The sequence below is a fragment of the Engraulis encrasicolus genome, chromosome 8 (assembly GCF_034702125.1).
Source record: "Engraulis encrasicolus isolate BLACKSEA-1 chromosome 8, IST_EnEncr_1.0, whole genome shotgun sequence".
In the NCBI taxonomy this organism is placed as follows: domain Eukaryota; kingdom Metazoa; phylum Chordata; class Actinopteri; order Clupeiformes; family Engraulidae; genus Engraulis; species Engraulis encrasicolus.
The window spans coordinates 23084576-23108673 of NC_085864.1; the positions used below are offsets into that span (position 1 = coordinate 23084576).

At 43.3% G+C, this 24098-nt stretch overlaps 3 protein-coding genes across 8 annotated transcripts in view; 1 reads left to right on the forward strand and 2 right to left on the reverse strand.

Moving 5' to 3' along the window:
- nf1a (neurofibromin 1a) overlaps positions 1-24098 on the forward strand; it is a 126371-nt gene that overhangs the window by 66049 nt on the left and 36224 nt on the right. For all 6 annotated transcript variants that reach the window (XM_063205226.1, XM_063205228.1, XM_063205229.1 and 3 more), the window contains 6 exons: positions 12012-12444; positions 13276-13368; positions 13740-13987; positions 15114-15316; positions 19183-19376; positions 20998-21138. In XM_063205226.1, coding sequence (XP_063061296.1) covers positions 12012-12444; positions 13276-13368; positions 13740-13987; positions 15114-15316; positions 19183-19376; positions 20998-21138 — 1312 coding nt within the window. The remainder of the gene's footprint in view (positions 1-12011; positions 12445-13275; positions 13369-13739; positions 13988-15113; positions 15317-19182; positions 19377-20997; positions 21139-24098) is intronic.
- LOC134454297 (uncharacterized) lies at positions 271-6378 on the reverse strand. The gene is made up of 2 exons (XM_063205225.1): positions 6197-6378; positions 271-5811 (listed from the first exon to the last, which is right to left on the reverse strand). Exon 2 carries the CDS (start codon positions 5787-5789, stop codon positions 4242-4244), a length of 1548 nt encoding a protein of 515 aa, XP_063061295.1. The 5' UTR covers positions 5790-5811; positions 6197-6378; the 3' UTR covers positions 271-4241.
- LOC134454299 (uncharacterized) lies at positions 9655-23468 on the reverse strand. The gene is made up of 5 exons (XM_063205232.1): positions 23176-23468; positions 22852-22989; positions 11373-11440; positions 11221-11280; positions 9655-10604 (listed from the first exon to the last, which is right to left on the reverse strand). Exons 4-5 carry the CDS (start codon positions 11221-11223, stop codon positions 9936-9938), a joined length of 672 nt encoding a protein of 223 aa, XP_063061302.1. The 5' UTR covers positions 11224-11280; positions 11373-11440; positions 22852-22989; positions 23176-23468; the 3' UTR covers positions 9655-9935.

Here is a 24098-nt window from a genome sequence, read left to right on the forward strand (position 1 = left end):
ATGATGATGCCCACACACTGATCAATACTCGTGGCATGCCCCACCCCAAAACCACGGGAGTTTCATGAGAAGGAACAGGCAATGTGAAGTCAGAAACCAAAAATCAGCTTGCCACCCAAACACAAGGTAAAACAGCTTGCACAGCACTCTCGCACATGCTCACGCGCACAGGCACAATCACACACACAGGCACAGGCACACACGCACACGCACACACACGCGCACACACACACACACACACACACACACACACACACTGAGGGGGATGATTTCCTGCCGTGCTGGCATGTAGCTGATGACGTGCCCCTCCACTGATGCATGTGTCCTCCTCCTGCTAGCTCTCAGGGGTCCTGTGGTGGTTAAGGACCCATGTTCAAGAAGCGTAAAGCCTGGTTCAGACTCCTCCTTCAGTTGCAGGACACGTACTGTCAGCGAGGGGTGATGGCAGATCACGTACCCAAAAAGCCACCACACCCCACTCTTTTAGAGCTGGTACCCCTTGTAGTGATCAGCATATATTTCTCCCAGGCTGAATTGTCCGTAATCTGCTGCTAGCCCCCTGCTGACAGTATGTGTCCTGCAACTGAAGGAGGAGTCTAAACAGACCTTAATAATGCTCTCTGACATTTCCCAGCCAGTGTGGGTTGTATTTGAAGCAGTGTCTCACAGCCACAATGTGAAATGACTATGTATGTACAATACCAGAGTTCAGTGGTCTTTGGTGCAGTGCTCTTTCTGAACTCTGTCATGGGCATTTTTTTGTCCCATAATCTCACTTTCAGTGTTGCGCTGTTGTCATATCGCAAAATGATTGTCAACACAGAAGATGGCAACAACCATAGATGGAGATAGAGTATGTAGGTGTGTCATACCTACAGTAGAACTTGTAGAATTTGTAATTATGGTTAGGCTTGTGATGGATTTGGCTCATTTTGGTGTGATTCTGTAAAATCACACTTTCTAGACTGGCAGCTTTTGTAGACTGTCAGAGTTGACACACAGGATGTCTTGTGGAAATTCACTAGTTGCTGAGTTGCACCTAGTTCTCACTTTGTGAGATTTTTTCCCCCCTGAAAACAAACACCATCTAACTAAATGTCAATGTGAACATGTTACTGCAAATGACAAAGTAGACAACTGGTAGATCGAATGCAGCTGAACTGAAATTTATCCAGCCCCAGCTGCAGTGTTCTTTCAGCTGCGTTGTGCACAGGGGCGGATCTAGCTGTTTTGGGGCACTAGGCGAAATATAAGCATGGGGCCCTCAAAAGTCATGTAGACATATAAAACTATGTGTTTTGGTGCTATTTTAGTATGCTGTCTCATATATATCCTTCATTACTTTACATAAGTGACAAATTAAGATCTAGACTATTTTTTTGTGTTTACTGCGACTGGTGTGACAGCTTGGGGCCCCTATGAGGGACAGATTTGGTCTGGGCCCTATGGCAATTGCCTAGGTTTGTCAAATGAAAAGTCCGCCTCTGGTCCCGGGCGGACAGAGGAGAATCGGAAGGCTTTGTGCTGTGGTCTTAATAGCTGAAATGAGGAAGTTGAAAGGAGAAGTGGCTCCTCTGACACACTTAGTCATTTGCCATCCACTCTCTCGCTGGGTTGTATTTTTAAAGGAAAGGGCATTGAAGCAGATTCTCTCCTAAACTCATGGCGTCTTTGAGGTGTTTGAAGCAATAGCTCTGTATTGTGCTGTATTGAAGGTGTAACATGCAACAATAGATGAATGGCAAGTAACTGTAACATGTTTTTTCTCGCCAAAGAAAAGAAGGGTGTTGACAATTGCGTATGTGTTCATACATTGCACATCTCTATGATTATGACCCCATTAATGTACAGTTTACAGAATACATGTTTGGTAGATTTATTTGGTAAAATGGCACATTGTCTACAGATTCCAGTCTGTTCCCATATACAGGTAGCTGATCCCTGACACCCTTGGATCATTTAAAATCTGCTCCCCTTGCCTTAATCTTTACACACTATTCTTATACACAGATTACATGTGGACATCATGATCTAGGATTTATAAACTGTCACCATAGCTAGATTTTACTGCTCGAGGGTTTCAATACCATATAGATGTTCGAGCTGTCTTCTTATAGCTGTAATCTGAAACAGTCCATTAATTTCAGTCACCATTAGGCCTCTGCTACAGTATGTTGATGCTGTCAACTCAGTAGCACCATAAAAGAATGTGAGCAGGTTTCTCACAGCACAGCCTCATTCAGTCGACCGTCTCGCATACACATTTTGAAACATGCTCGGCTAGTAATGAATGGCAGAATAGCCCACTGTGTCTCGCAGTGACTCAACTATTTTCAGAGTTTCACACTGAGCTCACTGCCTGTAATTGTCGCGTACCAAAAGACACAAGCTTGCACGCATCATAACCCTCAATAAATAACACACTGCTGCATTACTGTCAAGACTGGGCTTGCCTCCCTCAGGGAAGACACTGACTAGATTCCCTGACAGGAGCGTTTCTGGTGTGAGTTAGAGCCGTCCAGAGACCCTGGCACGTCGCTGCAGGGGCAGCGTTGGCATTGAGCTTTAATATTTGTTGCAGCCAGACGAACCAATCAGGAAGGATGAGCAGACCCCCTCTGCATGGGGAACTGCCTGGCAACAACACCCCAAGCAAGAGGTGTTGTTACAGTACAGCTTTGCATTGCAACACTCACAGCTCTTTCCTTGGTGAAATCATGACAAATCAGCGAATGTGTTTTTCTTGCTATGGTACAGTTTGCCTACAACCAGCATCGGTATACACATGTCTTATCTTAGAAAGGTTAGCACATCGAACAAACTTGCAGTGCTTAAAGGTGCACTGTGTAATATTTCTAGTAGGTTATTTCCAGAATGCATGCTGCCCATTCACAAATGTGACATATTTTGCTGGAAAACTTACTGTACTTTGGTCATATTAGTAAACAGAAGTTTATTACTTAATAAATATTAATGAAATGATCAAATTTGGCAGTAGACAGCACAGTTTCAACCTCTTCTCTGGCCACACTCCTACACAGTGCACCTTTTAAAATCACATAGTGCTTAAAAAAGCTTTTCCTGTTCTGCAGTGGGGAACTTTCCCCTGTTACCATTGTAAGGGCTACTGAGAAATAAGCGCTTTATTAAGTACTTTCAGCTGTTGAGCACAATGTACAATGTGATGTGCAATGAAGTTGTGTATTTAGCTTTCCAGAGCCGGCAAAAACATCAAGGGCCCATACAGGAAACTGTCACATTTGAAAAGGAAGGGTTTTTTGACAGCTTAAAATAGTTGCAAAGTTTCTTGCTGTGGTCTGCAGACATTTCCTCCTCTTTTGATGCAGAACATGCTAAAAATCAGCAGTTTAATGTCTGACACATGAGTTGTAGATAACATCACTATTACAGTTTTGATTTAGTCATATTTTGAATTACACTATACCATTGGTGCCATGTACTGAGTCCATTGCAATAATCCACATAAAAAACTCAGACAGGGTTTACACTGATAAACAGTCAACATGTTGAATGTGTCAAGAAGTGTTTTGTGATTGACAGAGACCTGACAGGGATGAATTCATACATTGATGTTAAAGTGACCGTTTCTTCTAGGTTCTTCTGGGTGTGTGCCAAGTTTAGCACTGAATGTCACATCTGCTAAATTAAACCAGTCCCATTAGAATTGGCTCTGAATAGAAGTCAGTGTTTAAGTCTGTAAGTAAGGCAGTAGGCAGTAGCTCCTTGTTTGTGTTTCTTTTCATGCAGTTGCTCGTTGACAGTCCAGTTTTCTGTACAAAACCCAGACCGGTGCTTTTTGAGGCTGTAGCATTGCAGTAACTCACTGTTAAATGGGCTTCATTTTGCAGCCCCATTGCAGTTCCTCTCTTTATTGTTTCACACAGCATTTAGCACTCTTACTGTATATTGTATCCTTGACTATCCTATGTATCTTCATTTCTGTGTGATGTTGAAGTGAATGTTTCACCTCATAGCGCATTGTCTCAGTAATCTAGTTTATTTTAGGAATAAATCCATTACTGCACAGACACACATTATATCAATCTTTCAGTGACATGACTGAAGTTTAAACATGGTTATTCAGGATGGCTAATTAATGAAACGTTCTGTAGAAAGAGATTTCGTTACCATGCAGTTTGCATTCATTTTAACTGAAGCTCAGGATCAACTTTCTATTCACCATTTGATTTTGTCCTATTGTTTGTTTGCTTTGTTTGAGGCTATGATTCGGGTAAAGGCGGTGCAGGAGGGATCTGCACTTCTGATGCTGGCAATGTGTCATTTGAAGATTGGAGATCCATGTCTGGGGCTGGAGGAAAGATGGCGTCTGTGGAGGTGGTTGTTGGGGGTGAAGGGATGTCTGTGGAAGCAGTTGTTGGAAGTGGAGGAGGCGCAGGGATGTCTGAGGAGGCGGTTGGTGGTGGAGGAGGTTCGGGGATGTCTGAAGAGGGGATTGGTAAAGGTTGAGGAGGTTCCGGGATATTGGTGGAGCCAGTGGATGGCTGAAGAGATGGAGTCTGTTCTAGGCCTCCTTCAGAGTTGTCGTTTTCCTTGATGGCTGCATCTTCAGGTTGGGTTTTATGGTCAGCCACAGCAGTTGTCACCGGAAGGCTCTCTGATGTGTTCTGATGATCTTGCTCATTTTTAATCTCTTGAGCCTTGTGCTCTTTAGCTTTAGCTGTTCCATTTTGTGGCTTGGTTTCGATGGTGGTGTCGGTGGTCTGTCCGAACGTGGTAGCTGGCACGATGTCCATGGCCAGGCCTTCGTCAGTGTCATCGAGCATAGAGTGGCGCTTCGAGAGGCTCTGTGGAAGAAAGCCGACGAAAGAGATCCTCTTGGACTCGTCTTTGGTCGAACTCCTGCTGAAATGAGGCTGGCTGCTTCCGTCGAGGAACGGCGACGGACCGGCCCAGTCGGAATTTTCCTGCTGCCTCCTCTGCCACTTGCGCTTTTTCACCATGATGAATATGATTCCCACAAACATCATCAGCAAAATGAGGCTAATGATGACCGCGGCGGCGATCCCATGCGTCTCGGATGCTTCGTCGTCATTTTTTTCTGGAGTCGGTTTGGGCTTAACTGGTGGAACTGTTTTTCTTGTGGTGCTCTTCATAGAGGTTGGTGTTGGTCGCGGGATCTTCACAGTTGTGCTTGCACTACGACTCACTGTAGAAGCAGTTGTTGGCTCTGGCCTCACCGATGCTGAATATGTGGATAGTTGAGGAGTAGTTAACATCCCTGGTTGTGGAATGATTGCCCTGGTTGTTTGTTCTGTAGTGGCCGTTGATATGGGGTTCCTAGAATCATGGTGGGTGACATCTGCGCTAGACTGTGATGGTGTCACTTCTGTTTGGTTTGTGTTCTCTGTAGTCTCAAGTGTTGAATTTGATTCCTGCGTATTTGGTGCCTGTGTTTGTAGCTCTGTCGTAATGGCCTTTGGAGGTGGACCGGGCTGTTCAGTTGTTGAATTCATTGATTGACTCAGGGTTTGATTTGTTGTAGGTCCGTCGGTACCACTCTCCTGCATACCAGTGAATGCAACAGTGTTTGCCTCAGTTCCCGTGATGACTGTGAAATTGTGAGTGTCCTGGCTAGGTTCTGCAGAGCTGCCTTGCGCTACTGTAGTGTTCATGGTGGTGTTGCTCAGTGCATGCACAGTTGTACTCTCAGGCAGGGTGGGTGTGCTCTGCAAGCTTACGGTTGCGCCCTTCAACGGCGATGGTGCAAGTGCGCACAACAGCAGCAGGAGACTAAAAATATGTTCCATAACGTTCAGTTTTTGGAGCTGTCTAAAATGAGAAACAATAAAAAAAGAGTTCTTATTTAAATCGATATAGAGTAAATAAACATTCATTAAATTATTTATTTAATTTTTTCAGCATTTACATATTTACCCATTAATCTTGTTTAAAGTTCATATGTAGGTGCTGTACTTAGACCCACAGTTTAGACTAATTCTCTGCACTTCTTTTTTTTTATTTTTTGAAAATCCCCATACATCTGCAACAGAATGTATGTGCATATTTCAAACTTATATCTTTTTCTAGAGTAGTTCAAATGAACACAATCAAAAAATGAACATCAATGTTGGGTAGTTGTTCATGCTGTCATAGACAACAGGAAAGACTTGGTTATCAAAAAAATGTTTGAAAAAAAAAATCATTCACTACTGACCTTCAGTTCCTATGACCTCTTTCGCCGCTGTTGATCATTAGATATCATCTGTCCGTATGTTTTATGAGACTGCCTGTCCTCTAGTCTTGAAACGCATCCTATTCCAAACCGACTAGAACCAAAAAACCTCTCTCAACCAAGAACCTGCATCAGCCAAGCCCGAGCGCACCGAGAGACCTTATCAAGAGTGTGAGGTTTGTGGAAAACGGAACTCGAGTCAGTTGCTTCATAGAGTGACAGGAAATACTGTGAAACAACCACCCACCCCACACCACCCCACCCCACCCCACCCCCCGTTTGAAAGGGATTTTAGTTTAAAAAGAAAAGTACCAGTGGTGTGGCACTAGGTGGGTCTAACATCCACACACCACAGTAATCAATTCTGTAGATACTGAAGTTATCCTGTAGCATGTACCAACAGAAAGTACAGAGCATAACATGCTACATGACAACTTCAGTGTCTACAGAATTGATTACTGTCGTCTGTGGCTGTACTTTCTGTTGATGTGTGAGGATACTTGTTCAATACTGATGACTGCCCCTGTCTGCATATTCAGCTGCCAATCCTGAACATGGGTAATATAACCACTTGTGCCTCCATCTGCTGCATATGGCCCGAATCAGGACTATCAGAGTAATTGCTTAAATTATTCACAGAGCATGTTCAACATACTCATGGGGGATTTACTGTACGTGAAAACTTGCACAGAAAGCTGTCGAGACCCATTTTGGTGAAGGGCATGTGATATCTGTCTGATGTTTGAGTAGAGTACAGCATGATGACAGTCTTTTAAATGGCCCATGCCCTGCATTTTTATGCAGGATGATTGGCAGATGAGTTATTATACAATGGCACAGGATAATGTATCACAGCGATCGATCTTGATGTGTTTTACACATGTGCATTAACACATTCCTTTATAATTTGGTTAACAATAATATTCACTAAATTCACAGATGGTGAGCAAATATGGCTTGCAGGTGTGGTGGTGGGAAATGGTGCTCTGAAGTTCTTGTTTCTTCTCGGATGCTGACATGCCATATCAATCCATGTTGAAGTGACATCTTAGCTGAGCTTACCATAGAACATGTTTTAATCATATCAGGATTTAGAAAGAGATGGTCCTTTTTCCTCACAGACTGAAATATCTCAACTTGAGCTATGAAGTAGTTGGCAGCCCTCATGATGCCTGACATCATGCTGTATTACAGGATACACTGTTACGCCACGTTTTGTGTTGCTGGTTGTATTCAGTTGTCTTCGTTGTTTATCGTAAGGACTCAAGGTTATGTGTACAGCCATTAACCCATTGATGCCTAAAGCACCTTGCCTACTGAATGCCTAAGCCCTTGTTGGGAATGTTAGAAACCTAAATATCTCAGCCTCTGATGCACATAAGAACATGAAATACGTTGCATTTAAACACAAAGACCTCATCTTGCATTAGAATGTGTTCATTCAGCTGTAACATACCCACATTTTTATTTAAAAAGCTAAAATATGAAGAGCCTGAATGCAGCGTATATGTCGCTCCAGGCACCAAAGGTCAAACAACATATACGAGTCATCAGGCTAAAATGGGTTAAACCAAGACACAGATCATTCTGAGACACTCTCTTCACTCTATCACTGTGAACAGAAATGTTGTTCGTAGAACTTTATTTGGTTTTGAAATCACAAAAGGCATACAGAGTGTGTGAATGGCTGCAAGGTACAGTATCAGTCTCACAGTACATTGTTATTAGTTCATATGCAGAGCAATTATAAATACTACCCATAATACAAGTACTACCCCCACATTGAAAGTATTCTTCAAAAAGCAAGACCGTTCATTCTATATACCTAGTAAATAAAGATTACAGTGTTATCATTAATGTAAAAAATATTTTTAGAAAATAGAAATGGTTTTTAAATAAAAATAGTAATTATATGTTTACTGTTTTTAGTTGCAATTAATACTTAGACCCTAGCAAGCTTGCAGTATTTCATGACAAATCAGTCATACAAACCCCAACTCCGATGAAGTTGGGACGTTTGGTAAACAGTGAATAAAATCAAAATGCTATCATTTTCAAAACATTCAATCTATTCATTAGATGGAGAATAGTGAAAAGACAACATATTAAGTGTTAAAACCGAGAAAAAATATTGTTTTGGGGGACATATGTACTCATTTCTAATTTGATAAATCCAACACGTCTCAAAAGAGTTGGGACGGGGATCAGTGAAATTTAGTAAACATCCAAATAAGATAAAACAACAAAGAAGAACATTTCAAAATGAATTGTACTGACTGACAATATAGGTGTCCAGGTATAAGATCATCACAGAGAGGCTGAGTCACTCAGAATTAAAGATGCAAAGGGAATAATTACCATAGTTATTACATACATTTTTGAATTCCCTTTGATTTACCACGATTGAGTGTATATAAGACATATTTTTGTTAATAAAATCATTGTATAGGTTCATGACATCATGAAATATATATTGGCTGTAGTCTCACTCTAATTCCTGGAGTGCTAGAGCTATTGAAAATTGACCATATTAAGAATGCTTAATGCATGAAAATGACACAGGGGTTTAACATTCTCCTAAGCACCTGAGCTCACTTGAAATAGACCCAGAAGACATGGGAAACTGTCCTTTGCTTACAGAAGTCAGCAGAAGTTGTAGAAGTCCATTCTTTTTGACAATAATAGAGCATTGCACATCCTGTGCTACAGTGAAAATGGACCATCCAACTTGTGTTAGTGCTAGCTTCAAAAGTCAGCCTCCATGATGGCATGCGGATGCAGTAGTGCATTGGTTAAGATGTTCTCACTCATCTGTAGAGTTAAATACAGTGCTGAATGGTATAAATGGGTTTTAAACAGCATGAAAAGCCACTCATGCATTATATTTTGAAGGGAGATCTTCGATTACTGCCACATAGTAAGGTCAAATTGCATTCTCTACTATGTTTTAACAGTTTGGCTCCATCATAAGGACCAGCATGTGATAAAATGGTGGGTTTTTGGTCAAGACCTGTCACACTGTAAGCACTACAGAAAGGAAAACATTGCAAAACATGACAAGGAATACACCCACCATTTAAGCTGGTGAAATCATGTCCAAGATAGGAATTAACACTGTTTTTTATATAAAATCATCTCATCGGTTAATGTATTTAACTGTTAAGTGTTGTCTTTTGTTTTGTTTTTAGTCTTCCTCGACATTTGCTGCCATTTATTGTCCCCGTCCCAACTCTTTTGAGACGTGTTGGATTTCTCAAATTAGAAATGAGTACATATGTCCCCCAAAACAATATTTTTTCTCGGTTTTAACACTTAATATGTTGTCTTTTCACTATTCTCCATCTAATGAATAGATTGAGTGTTTTGAAAATGATAGCATTTTGATTTTATTCACTGTTTACCAAACGTCCCAACTTCATCGGAGTTGGGGTTAGTAGATATTTGCCTGTCATGACATGTTTATTCAGAACGATTCCTATTCTTTACCTGAAACTGACATTGGGACTCATCACTTTGAAGTCTTAAAGATCCATGAGAGGGCATCAAATTAACACCTTTTCTCATATAATATGATGTTTTATAAAATGATTCAACCCCATAGTCTTCAAACACCCCTGTTGAAGCCAATTCCCTACCTACCCCTAACATTTGAGATTGCATTGATGTTATTACACCCAATAGATTTTCTAGTTTCCTTCCTTCCCTTTCTGCCATCTCTGGGTTACACCACCAGAGGCATGTCCTCCAGGTCTTTCCCCATCTCCAGGCACGACTCCCTGGAGGTAGAGCCTGGCATCGGTGGTGGTGGTGGGGGAAGCGTGGTGTTGTCGTCCTTCTCCCCTATGGCAATCAGCTCGCCCACGGGAGCCACGCTGATCCCCGACTGGGGCCTACTGTCCTGAGTGACCAACACCTCGCTCCCCTCCTCCGTCCCCTCCTGGTCAAAATCGCTCCCGTCAGCCCCGTTCTCCTCCTGCGCCTTGACCTCCTCCAGCATGACGCTGGAGGCGTCGCAAGGCCCCACGATGCCTCCTCCCTCGGCGCGGGCGCCCGCCCCCCAGTAGCCCGTGCCGCTCACCAGGTCCACGTTGCTGCGGGTGTGCCCCCGGCCGCTGCTGTACTGCTGCCGCTGCAGCCGGCACACCTGGCAGGCCAGCACCAGGATGGAGGCCAGCAGGAACACCACCAGGCTGCCCACCGACGCCATCACCACGAAGGCCACCTCGGCCGGAACGCAGCCCCAGTCCCATTCACATGGCCCTGTGGTGTTGCTGGAGGGGAAGCTGGTGGTGTTGGAGGAGAAGGGGCTGCTGGTGCTGTCCGTTGGGCTCATGTCTGAGACCACAGTGGGGTCATTAAAGGACGTTGGGGTGACGCTGAAGGCCATTGTCTGTAATTAAAAAAATAATATAAAGACAGTCATTTTGTTATGAAACATGACCATTAGCACATGGTTGACCTTCACCAAGATGTCTTTGGTAACCAAATGACTGTTAAGACACTCTACCTACAGTAGTTGACTTATCAACTTCTCTCAACTTTTTCCGTAATCCATTAGAATGATAATTTAATGGTCTTGTATGATCCTGAAAGTCAGTCATCCCAAATGTCTCAAGTGTATTGTACATGTAATAAAAATGATCATCAAAGGATGATTTAATGAAAGGATATTGTTATGTGCTTTTTGAAAGTGGATATCAGAAAGCGAATACCTCGCCACCCATTTCGATAACTGTTTTTCTGAACTGGAAATTACCCCATGCTTTGTCAGACAACAGTCAAATCACAGACAGTAAAGAATGCATAACTGGGTTTTTATTTTGAGATTTCCACTACAGTCTTACTCAGCAGCCAGTGGGATAACCTTTTTCAGTTTTCTATATCAAGGTTATACCAATATTAATAATGGTTAATTTTCAGATCACATAAACCTTATCTCAAGACAGGCTATTTGAAGAAAACATTATTGTGTCCTGGTTCAAGGATACTTGAAAAAACATACATACCATGACTCTAGATGCTGCTGGAACAATGCTATTATCCTTCAGATGATGCCCAAGTGTTTTCTGTATTAGAAGAAGTCAACAAAATCAGAAGATGCGCTCGTTATCAAGGCTTGGCGAAGAAGAATTTCCTTCTCTCAGTGAGGGAGCCTTACCTTCGTCTGTCACGGAGTTATTTGAGGACTCCTTGGGTTGCTGCTTGGTTTATAGGCCGCCCTTTTTACTGAAACAAAGATAAAAATGACAAGCACTATTAGAAGCGCACAAATAGATACAGCGTTGTGTGGTCACATCTGAAACGAGCTACTTATTTAGCAGTGCTATGTTTTTGCGCTCCCCATGCATGCACTCACCAAGTGTGTAGTGAAACACTTCGCTTTCATTTGTGATTAGATGAATTCATCAACCTTTTTTTGTGAATGTAGATCAATCTCTGAATAAAAAAAAAGTAAGGTGTCAGAAGGGATGGCCTCACCGCTGTTATTGTCATTTTGGTATTAACCAACAACTGCCTTCAAGTATGTCTTACAACCTCTGCTCTTCTCTTCTATTGCTGGGTTAGCAATACCACCATTGTTGCACGTTTGATATGCTTTCAGTATCCTCCATTCTCCATTACCCTTTCTCTTGTGTTGCACCTGTTGTTCCAAAATCAATCAAGTGCACTCAAGTACCCCTTATAACCTCTGCCATTCATCTTTGTTTCAGGAATATACATTTTATCAAGTTTTCACAAGCTGTCGCAAATTGTTATTGCCCTCCCTTATAACCTTATTCTTTCTCTTGTGTTGTAGGTTCAAAACAGGCCAGATCAACGGTGACCTCCTCATCTACCACGTCCTCCTGACCCTCAAGCCCTACTACGCCAAGCCCTACGAGATCGTGGTGGACCTGACGCACGTGGGCCCCAGCAACCGCTTCAAGACCGACTTCCTGTCCAAGTGGTTCGTGGTGTTCCCGAACTTCGCCTACGAGAACGTGGCCGCCGTGTTTGTCTACAACTGCAACACATGGGTGCGCGAGTACACCAAGTACCACGAGCGGCTGCTGACGGGCCTCAAGGGGAGCAAGAAGCTGCTCTTCATCGACACCCCCGCCCGGCTGGCCGATCACATCGAGCCGGACCAGCAGAAGCTGCCCGCCGCCACGCTCACCCTGGAGGAGGACCTCAAGGTCTTCCACAACGCCCTCAAGCTGGCACACAAGGACACCAAAGTCTCCATCAAGGTTAGGAAAAGGCTTAAGCATGCACACAATTTTCTAATAGACGAAACCTTAATGCATCTCCTGAAATAAAATCTGAAATGTCATGTGTAAATTACATACAGTGTCAAGGTTGGGCGTTGGGGAAGGAAAATACATGAGAATGCACAGCGCACATGCACTTCATATACATTCAAGGTGAAGCCTCCATGAGTATGTAGGCCTGTTCTGTGTATCTAAAATGTAATGGGTGAATCGAGTTTGGTTTTTCACAATGTCAGCCTGTAGCCACATTGCTCCAAACTCAAAAACATCTTTGAATTTGTTCCATAAACAGTCTGTGATGAATACGAAGAGAAATGACATTTAAGAATTTCCGCATGATGAAATATAACCTGGATGTGTGAAGGTAATCTGAGAGTGACTGGTATGTAGCCTGGAGGTGTGAAAATTGCCTGACCAAGAGTGGGTGGATGCCTATTGAATGCCATCTTTCCATCGCCCAATAATGGTTCATCATTGAGAATTTCATTGAAATGTGTGTCAAAAGAAAAAGACAAAAATAATGTTGTGTAATTCAAGTTAATTGAACAATTCAAATTAATTAATTGCACCTTTTTTGCCTAGAAAAATCATAAAGACACATTACCACTGCTTTATTTTATTGTAACACATTTTTAGATGTCCTTGCTATAACACATGTAAAATCAAAGCAGGGTTATGAGAACAGCAGGTTTCCCAGAATGTGCCGTGTTGGCAGAGAGACTGGATAATACTCTTAGAATCTCTGGTGTTGGCCTGTACAGTAATCGCAGCAGATGTAGCTGAATCAGCATTCGTGTCTCCTCTGTCCAGGTGGGCTCCACAGCGGTGCAGGTGACGTCAGCTGAGCGGACACGGGTCCTGGGCCAGTCAGTATTCCTCAACGACATCTACTATGCCTCCGAGGTATTGCTCTGCAGTATATTGCTGCTTTTATTGCTGTTTCTGATACCCGTTTGGAGTTGATTGCACGGTACAGTGCATTAGACTTACTGGTAGCTTGGTTTTTAATTTGTGGTTAATGCAGTGGATAGAAGTAATGTTACTTTTTGTGGTTACAATGTTATTTAACATAACTAAATGTTGGCTTGTCTTGCACTGTAATGTTTGTCCTATTTGTGTTCCTACACACTTTGGTAATCTAGATTACTTTAAATGTCTACCACATGTCAAGACAATAATAGAGCTGAAGGTTAAAAGTAACCAGATCCAAATGTGAACCGAAGCTTGTGGATGTTAAAAAACGGTTTTAATAAGACAACCTTTGACCTTTTGAGGTGGAGGAGATCTGCCTGGTGGACGAGAGCCAGTTCACGCTGACCATTGCCAACCAGGGCACGCCGCTGACCTTCATGCACCAGGAGTGCGAGGCCATCGTCCAGTGCATCATCCACATCCGCACGCGCTGGGAGCTCTCGCAGCCCGACTCCATACCCCAGCACACCAAGATCCGGCCCAAGGACGTGCCGGGCACCCTGCTCAACATTGCACTGCTCAACCTGGGCAGCTCCGATCCCAGCCTCCGGTGAGTGAGTCAGTCAGTCAGTCAGTCAGTCAGTCAGTCAGTCAGTCAGTCAGTCAGTCAGTCAGTCAGTATTCTTCCCTACAAAGGTAAAGTGCAGTAGACTGAAAATGGTCTTCTTTGCATCTCCTATATCTTGTGACGAAGATTTGAAGTCCAAATGTGTCCAATTGTGGAAATATTCAAATTTACCAAGGCTTTGAAGGCATTTTTCGCATTTTCAATGTTGACGTAGATACGGCACTTTGCCTTTGTAGGGCAGTGTTGATGAAAGCCCATGTGGATGCATGGGCATGGAGAATGTTCTCGTAAGCAGATGTCCTTTCCAATGTGAGATGTATCATAACTTTGTGTCACAAAACGCTTGTCTTTTGTGACCGTCCAAGCATGGCCGGATCATCCATAAGGGCCAGTGGCACAGTGCCCAGGGGCACCGACCATTTTTGACCAGTGAGGGGGCACCACAAGAAACCAAACTTAACAAATGTTGGTCATAAAGGGGGCACCAGTGAGGTGTAGTGCCTGGGGGGACCACATTGTCTTAATGCAGTCCTGAGTCCAAGCCTGGTGCACAGTGGGGATGGGGTATGGATGATTAAATGGTGTTTTAGGACTATCATCTCTCAAGAACATGTCCTCAAAAATGTGAAATGTTTCATAACTTTGTTGTTTTGTGAGACAGTGAACAACAATATTTTTCACCATCTTGCTCACACATGGAGAGCAGAACAAAAAACAAGGAGCAGCCATCATTCTGCTGACTCTGCTAGCAATGAATTCCATTGTGCCATTGGTGATCTAACACGGCTGTTTTGACAGGGATGAATATCTCCATGTTGTTCAGTCCTCCGGCAGAGTAGAAATTATTCGTCATCATTTTTGGGCTAGTAAAAAACTTTTTGTGGAGACGCATGCTCAATGAGCTTAGACTTTGTACCATCACGCAGGCGACCCAGGTTCGAATTCGACCTAAGGTCCTTTGCCGATCCTTCCCCCCTCTCTCCCACTCATTTCCTGTCACACTCTCCGACTGTCTTGTCCGAAATAAGTAAAGGCAAAAATCCCCAAAAAACTCTAAAATCTAAAAAACCCCAACCTTTTGGTATCTATCTCCACTTCATCTTTGCAGGTCCGCTGCCTACAACCTGCTTTGTGCCTTAACGTGTACGTTTAACCTGAAGATCGAGGGGCAGCTGCTGGAGACGTCGGGGCTCTGCATCCCGGCCAACAACACGCTCTTCATCGTGTCCATCAGCAAGACGCTGGCGGCCAACGAGCCTCACCTCACCCTGGAGTTCCTGGAGGAGTGCATCTCCGGCTTCAGCAAGTCCAGTCAGTACCACTCACACAGTCACAAGTCCCAGTTACTTGTCAAACATTTCACCCTTTGAGGATTAAGGAATTTCTAGAGGTTCTTCTAGAATTTTACTGGAACACTCTACAGCTCCCATAGACGTCTGTGTTAAAAATCTCGCAAAGACGTTATGACATCCAGTGTTTCCCATACATTGAGGAAACTATGGCGGCCCGCCATAGTTTAAATTTGGCCGCCATAGTTTACGAAAATGTAAAAAAAAAAAAAAAAAAAATTTTTTTTACTTTTTTTTTTTTTTTTTTTTAAACGATATCCGTTTTTGTTAAAAACGATTTGAATTACGATTTTGAATTTCCTTCGCATTTTCCTCCTGGAGTAAATACATCCTATAGACTCTGTATTGGTTAGATAAGTAGTCCCACGGTAACACAGAATGAGGGGAAAGCATTAGGAAGTGACCGTAAGGGTAAGTTGATTCATGTGTGCACACGTGTAACATCGGGTGAGTAACAGAACATGTGCGCAACGATGCGTTATGACACGCCGATATGCGAGGATCTTCGTCCAAATCGCTAGTCGCATGCATCATCGCTAACTGCGTTTACATCGCGTGCCGCGTGTAAGGGAAATGTTAGTTGTTGACATGTATGGAATTCACTTCAATTTGTGCTGTTTCTTGATCCAGTTGTGGAAAAAACGATTGGCCAAAATAATTGTAATTGTAATAGAAAGCCTTTGCTGTGCTACTGTCACAGAGAGCTGGGGAAAAAAAACTTCATAGAAGAAGTCACACTTAACAGGGGTGTTAACCAATCCAATGAGTTCTCTCATTGCTCTCTCTCTCTCTCTCTCTCTCTCTCTCTCTCTCTCTCTCTCTCTCTCTCTCTCTCTCTCTCTCTCTCTCTCTCTCATAGTAGCCTACTATTTACCCATAACAAATGGTGAATTTCTGAGCCCTTTTTAATTTGTAGCCTATACCACTGAAGGCATGATAATGCTTCATCATATTTTAGAAATAGGGCCTATGTGCCTTTTATATACCAAATGTTTATCATTTTGAAATTGTTTCAGTTGTTTATGACTTGTGTATGACTGAAATTATCTCCGCATACTATCAGTGCTGCATTGCTTTGTAAAGATAGGCTATTCAACACACTTTAAAAACACACTGAAAAGATACGGCCATAGTAGCCTACTGAAAACATTTTGTTCATAATAATGGTGATTAATAAATGGTGATCTTAAATTTTCACACTGACATCCTTGAATTTGACTTGGTAGATCATGGCAGACCATCAACTTCAAAAGTACATCTTGGTTAAAAAAAGGTTGGGCACCCCTGCTATAGAGAGAACCACAAGTGCTTGAAAGACAGGGATCAAAAGCCTAGTCAAGTTGTTGTAGTTTACTTGGGTTTGGGAGCAATATAAAAAACCCTCAGAGAAGGGACAGTTGGGATGAGTTTACTAACACTCCCTAGGCTTTGTTTTACAGTTGTAATGAGTTTGGTGACAGACCTTCATTGACACAGCAGAAGAGACATCGGGCTGCATATAGAAATTAATGTGTAATGAATGTGAATATAGACATAAATGTGTAATATGTTGTTCAGCCCTTTTAATGGGAGGAATTTGGAAAAAACTGGCCCTGTGACCAGCACCCCTCATGTAGAATGTGTACGCCTACAGATATGTGTGGGGGAAAAGGCATAGCCTACCCTCTAAGACCCTTTTTGTCTATGCGTTAACAATTTCACAGTGCTCTTAAATTCTTATCTCTGCTCCTATTTTGTTTTATTATTGTTTCCCAGACCCCTGCATGAGGGACGAATGAAACTGTGTTGTAAACAGAAATTATTCACTGTACTGCATTTTTTTGACAATGACAATGTACTACTATTATACAAGTCATGGGTAAAATCTTATGTAGCCTTATTTCTCAAAATATAAATGGCTGAAATATAGGCCCAGGCCTACAGTTTCTCCATGCGCCAATGTCATACTGTAGTCATTGTTTTGCCGTTTTGCATTTACCGCTGCAAGAATACACCCCCCCCCCCCCCAAAAAAAAAAGGCCCGTGTGAGAACACTCCCCCCCCCCCCCCCCCCCCCGGACAAAATAAACCCCCGGCTGCCCCCATAGTTTCCTAAATTTCTGTGGGAAACACTGACATCATAATGAGAACCCAAAATTTGGGCAAAATTCTAATCACATATTTGTGATGGTACTCCTCAAAGGGTTAAGTATATGGGTCATCAGCATTTTTTGGGGGCCCAGACGTCAGGTGGTACAACCACAGCTAATGCCCAGCAAGTCCAGTCACCACCACTCACACGATCAGGAGTCTCAATTACTTTACATTACATTCAGGGCCCTACATTAACTTTTTTCATCACCAGCCAGAATGGCTTGTAGATGTTAATCGTACTAGGCAAGCAAACAGTCACTAATGGAGCAAAGTGGCTAGTAAGTTGGTCTTTTCTACCAGCCAAACTGAAATTTCACCAACATTTGGCCGGTTGGCTGGTGTTAATTTAGAGCCCTGGTTACATTACATTTGGCAGACGCTTTTATCCAAAGTGTTTTACAATTGAGGACATAATCATAGCATACATCAATTGCATGCCGATAAAAAGTGCACAGGAGTTATACAGAACAATGAAATATTAAGTTATACTTTTCACACGTTTAGGTCTTCAGCTTTCTAAAAAGTAAATCTCTTATTGGGCTACTACCAAACCCAAGTCCTGACATCTTGCAGTATCTCCATAATCCATGACAAGCAAACAGAATTTACAAACTACAATCTAGTACCATATATTACACATATAATTTTACAACAATGCACTTTGATGTATCTTCATGCAAATATGTTAAGAGAATCAGCTGATTTTCTGAATGAAGCAGCTCCTGAAGTAAGGTCGTCTCTCACTTCCAATCACCACGTACAAATACTCTTCCAGGCGGTACAGTTACTCTTGCACACACAGGCTCACGGATGTTGGTGCAATTTTTGCTGACATTTATCTATAAATGTCTTTTGTGTCTTATCCAAATCATACCCATGCCAGCATACTCCAGCATACTCAAGCACTTGGGTTTTGCATATTTACAATAATACACAACATCTCACAAACTCTTAAAGTTTGAGGCTCTTATTATTTATGGACTCTGCTCCTAAGTACACACACTCTGCTAATACATCCTCTGGCAGTGGGTAGCGAAATGCACTATTAATGTGCTTGACATACATTAATGCTGTGTGGATATAATCAGTAGAGTACATATACCTTATGTATTCATGAGCATGACGGGGTATGTCTGATATTGTGTTGTTTGCAAGTCATCACAGCATAGTGTACGCAGTGTGTGATGCAGTGATATTGCTCCATTGTGTTACTTCCTTGTATGCACTGAATTGGGATCTTTCACACTTCCATCCCTGTGTGTACTGTACACAGGCATTGAGCTCAAATGTTTACCATAGTCTGGAAATGTAATCATGAAAACGAGCTGATGTTGTTCAGTCTCCACTGAACATTGTGTAAGCATCTTGTGAGCAATACTGTAATACCTCATTGCAGGGCTCTAAATTAATTTACCAGCCAAAATGGCTACTAGATGTTCAACTTACTAGCCAAACACACATTCACTGATGGGTCAAAGTGGCCAGTAAGTTTTCTGTTCTTCAAGCCAAACTGAATTTTCACCAGTATTTGACCGGTTGACTGGTATTAATTCAGAGCCCTGCTCCTTGTGTTTGTTGTTTGAATATGCTAAATTAGCCTCTTTCATCCCCTCTGTGTGTGCAAGTCCTGCCTCCTTGCGTCTATTTGTATGTGCTAAATTGGCACCTTTCGTCCTCTCTGTGTGTGCACTGCAGGCATCGAGCTGAAGCACTTGTGTCTGGAGTACATGACCCCCTGGCTCCTCAACCTGGTGCGCTTCTGCAAGCACAACGACGACGCCAAACGCCAGAGGGTCACCGCCATCCTGGACAAGCTCATCACCATGACGATCAACGAGAAGCAGATGTACCCCTCCATCCAGGCCAAGATCTGGGGCAGCCTGGGGCAGGTCAGACTTGGGGGGGCTCACTGGGGCTCCATGTCTGTCTGTCTGTCTGTCTCTCTGTGCCCGTCTTTCTGTCTGTCTGTCTGTCTGTCTGTCTGTCTCTCTGTCTGTCTGTCTGTCTCTCTGTCTGTCTGTCTGTCTCTCTGTGCCCGTCTTTCTGTCTGTCTCTGTCTCTGTGTCCGTCTCTATATGCCTGCCTGCCTGTCTGTCTGTCTGTCTGTCTCCATGTCCTTGTCTATCTGTCTCTCTGTCTCTCTGTCTCTCTGTTTCTCTGTCTCTCTCTTTCTCTCTCTCTTTCTCTCTCTCTCTCTCTCTCTCTCTCTCTCTCTCTCTCTCTCTCTCTCTCTCTCAGTTACTGTATCCAGTATTACACCAGGACAGTCGGTTTGCTTCTCTGACTTCTCATTATGTCTGTGTTTTTTAACATTATTTTCATGTCACTCACTCACTCACTCACTCACTCACTCACTCACTCACTCACTCACTCACTCACTCACTCACTCACTCACTCACTCACTCACTCACTCACTCACTCACTCACTCACTCACTCACTCACTCACTCACTCACTCACTCACTCACTCACTCACTCACTCACTCACTCACTCACTCTCTTCAGCTAGCTACTGTCTTTGTTATTCAGTATCTATTCGTGTTTCTTTATTTGGGGGGTTCCTCTTCATAGGTCTATGTAGCTGTCTCTTGTTTCCACATTCTGTTCTGCAAATTTTGCAAAGAGCTGTCTGTTGTTCAGCCTAAATCATGTATTCTAAAGGCATTCACTTATGGTTGGTAATTTTAAGTTGGTAATTACTGGTCTGAAAATAATCTTCCGTAAAGATAAAGTGCTCTTCCAATCAAGTTAAACAGCACGAAGACAAAGTCAATTCTCACATGCCACTTTACAGCTAACAAGTGGGGCAGGACTCATTTTTAGGACAATAAGAGTTAGTTTGTCTTTCCGACGTTTGCATCATCAATTGCATTGTTTGTCGCTGCACTGCACATTGTTTGGAACAACTGGTGGGGTTGCTTGGTTGTACAGCACATTGCAAGTGAAAAACCCGAAGACTAAAAATACCCGTCTGTCTCTGTCTCTTTCCTGCTCTCATTTTTCCCCTCTCTCTCATTCACTCTTTCACTTGCTCTCTGTCGCTTGCTTTACCTCTTTCTATCTCACACCATTCCTGCTTTGTCAGCTCTGCTACTCTCCTCCCTGTTGTTTCTCATCACTGGCTGACGATGTGTTCTTCCCATGTTTCTCTCCTCTCCTCTCCTCTCCTCTCCTCTCCCCACTCCTCTCCTCTCCTCTCCTCTCCTCTCATTTCATCTCCCCTCCTCACCTCCCCTCTCCTCTCTTCTCCTCTCCCCACTCCTCTCCTCTCCTCTCATGTCCTCTCCCCGTGCTCTTCTCCTCTCCTCTCCTCTTCCCATGCTCCTCTCCTCTCCTCTCCTCTCCTCTCCTCTCCTCTTCCTCTCCCTCTCCTCTCCTCTCCCTCTCCCTCTCCTCCCCTCTCCTCCCCTCTTGTCTCCTCTCCTCCCCTCTCCTCTTCTCTCCTCTCCTCTCCTCTCCTCTCCTCTCCTCTCCTCTCCTCTTCCTCTCCTCTCCTCTTCCTCTCCAATAGATAACAGACCTGCTTGACGTGGTGCTGGACAGCTTCATAAAGACCAGTGCCACAGGAGGCCTGGGCTCCATCAAGGCCGAGGTGATGGCAGACACCGCCGTGGCTCTGGCGTCGGGAAACGTCAAGCTGGTGTCCAGCAAGGTGAGGCCACCCTGAACAACTTTTGTAGTTGGCATGACATCATGATTCAAGTTGTCTTTTAGGGGAAAATAATTCAATTGATGCACTTATTGTTGATTGTTGCACTGCGGTTGGTGAACAAGTACGCCTTGGGAATGGTTGGCTAGTTCAGCGCTGATAGTATTCAGGCTCCATGCTTGACAGATTTTGCAAAAATAAAAACATTGATAATAATTAGCCATTAGGTTATTCTTATCTCAGAAAGTGTTACAGGTTCAGGGTTTTCTTCTACTATCAGGCTTGAATAATGGCCATACACAGGCTATTAAATGTTTGAATAATGTGTCAAAATAGGCCTACGTTGCGTCACTATGCAGTAGGCTATCTTGTTGTCGTCCTTAGAGCAGGGGAAAAAGTTCAGGCTCAGGATTTTGTTTCACTATCACCCCTGCTAGTTGGCTTTTTCCAATGTATTGCTAAGTGATGGTAGGAAAGTGCCTGGATGACTGACTGCAAGGAGGACACTGTCTGGTAGGTAGTGGAAACCAGCATTTAGAAGCTATTAACATTTTTCAGGCACTCAGAACTTCTATTCTGCTAGTTCTGGTTAGGCTGCCCATATCCCCTCTGAATGATTTAGCACTCGCAACGCAACTGTTACCAAAACAGTTAATGTAACCGTTTTTAGGTGGATATTCCAAACGATAGGTTTCTACTTGTGCATTTAATGCAGTTGATCTCGACAATGAAGTGAACCTGGATGAAAAAAGAAGCTAATTTCAATCAGCTGATTGCTCAGTCTGCATTGATCTGGTTGGCACAGATTATGTGGAGCTACACCTTCTAATCTGCAGCCAGGTGGCCCATCACTGCTCTTTAGGGGTTTCACTGCTGCGTTTTTAGAGGTGTCACTATTGATGTGAAAGCTGTCTTTGGTGTTGTGTCTCGCTCACTTACTCCTGCCATGTCTGTTTTTGCCATGTTTAGATGTCCTGTTGTCAAAAATTTTTAGTTGTCAACAAATGTGTTGTCACTAACATGACCTTGATGAAGGTCAATCCTCAGACGTCTCCTGCTGTCGTTTGAACTCCTTTTGACTTTGGCATTCGTAGTCTGAACTCATTCTGCCGCGAGTGTTTCCCACAAACAGTATTGAAACAGCCGTCAGTCCTCACCAACACATCTGCCATTGTTTTCAAAGAAAGCCCGCTGACATAGTCGCGCTTTCATCCGTCAAACAATCAGAGGGAAACAAAACCTCCCATCACCCGTCAAGCTCCTCCCAGGGGTCACAGCCTCAAAGGCAAGGTTATGCATCATGCATTTCTCGCTGGCTCAGTCTTATAACATGCGTAGTAACATGCCCGTGAAGATTCTCCTTCACCCAGGTCATTTTAAGTAAAAAAAAAATTAAAATTAAGCAGGCAAGCAGACTTCTGTTATTGTAGCTTGAAAGAAGTTTCGTCTCTTCCACTGCGAGACGGCTTAATGTCTACTAACGATAAGCTCTACTGATTTAAAACTGTACATGCAATCAAAATAAACTGAATTAATGAAACCTTACTGCAATGATGCAATACAAAAGTGAGCTCTCTCAGTGATAGTCTAAGGTCACTGAGGACACACTCGTGCCTCAGGGATGTGTGTCTCTCTCTCACTCTCTCTGTGTGTCCTCACGTTCCCCAGTCTCCTACCGCCAGCCCCTAATTTGAATAGAGGGAGAGCTCTACTTACTGCTTTTAGCAATCTGCTGGCATCTGCAATGTCATCCGCGTTTCCCTTGTTAGTATTCTCCTTGATGCCGTTTAGACTTCAAAGGGTCCTTGCTCCTGGACTAGTCGTCATCATCTCCATTGCCCACACATGGTCACCCTGCTGTCACCCAGGGACAGACACTCGCATCACATGCATGCTAACGAAATGTCAACTTAGGTTCAGTCTTTTGATTGCTGTTCTTGGGGCATAGTTATAAATCTTTGCAGCGCAATTTTATCGTCATTACACATTTTTGTCAGTCATTTTCTCACTAAAAGGCTAATAAATCAATGCAATTCTTACCTTACATTTGTGACTGCTCCTGCAAAAATCCTGTCCGTTACTCCTTTTTGACACGTGGTTTACGTCCTTAGCTTGCGTGGTGGCTAATGGTAACAGTTGTAGTGGCTAATTAGGTTTAGTGTTTTTTGGTGCAATGCTGCTCATTGCTTGTTTCATGGTACTGAGGGAACGACGCTGAGTGCCAGCCTCTTTTGACCTCACTGTGCCAACATGCCAACTGTGGGGGAGCACAAGGGCCAGCTTTGTCAGAACAGAAGCCTCCCCTCTACCCCGTCCGTCCATCCTCCCTTCTTTTCGCTCCTCAGCCGTGTCCTAAGACCCATGTTACTGCCCATAGTATTCTCTTCAGTGGCACCCCCCCCCCAAACCCCTCCCGTCTCCTCCTGCCCCCTCCATGCCTTTTGTCCAAGATTGCCCATCTATGGGGCGGTGCAAGGGCTTAAATGATGGGAAGATGGTAAAGCTTTAAGCCAAAAAACGTAAAAGTATTGCAAATGTATGAATTCTGCATGAGTAGTGGGATTAAACATGTAGCGCATATATGGCTACTTGGTGTGAGGGGGAAAATACGATACCAGCGAACACTGCTGAATGCTGCGATGGTGTTTTGTCTGTTTGAATAAGTTTAAAATTATTGCAATTCAGTTGGCTACTTGTGGCACTGCGATTCGAATTATATTTAAAAAGTGAAATCATACTTGACTTTTGGACAATGTTTTGTCTATCAACATGAAACTATGCTGTAGATACTGCTTCTCATGGGGAAATGGTTCAATGGTCAATCGCTTACGGAAGAAAATGAGCTCGTGTCTTGTATATTTGTCTCAAAATAGTTGCTTATGTGACCACTGTACTAGGCATAAAAGTGTCATTTGGTCACATGCATGTGAACTCAAGATGACCATTTGTGATGTCAAGCCTTC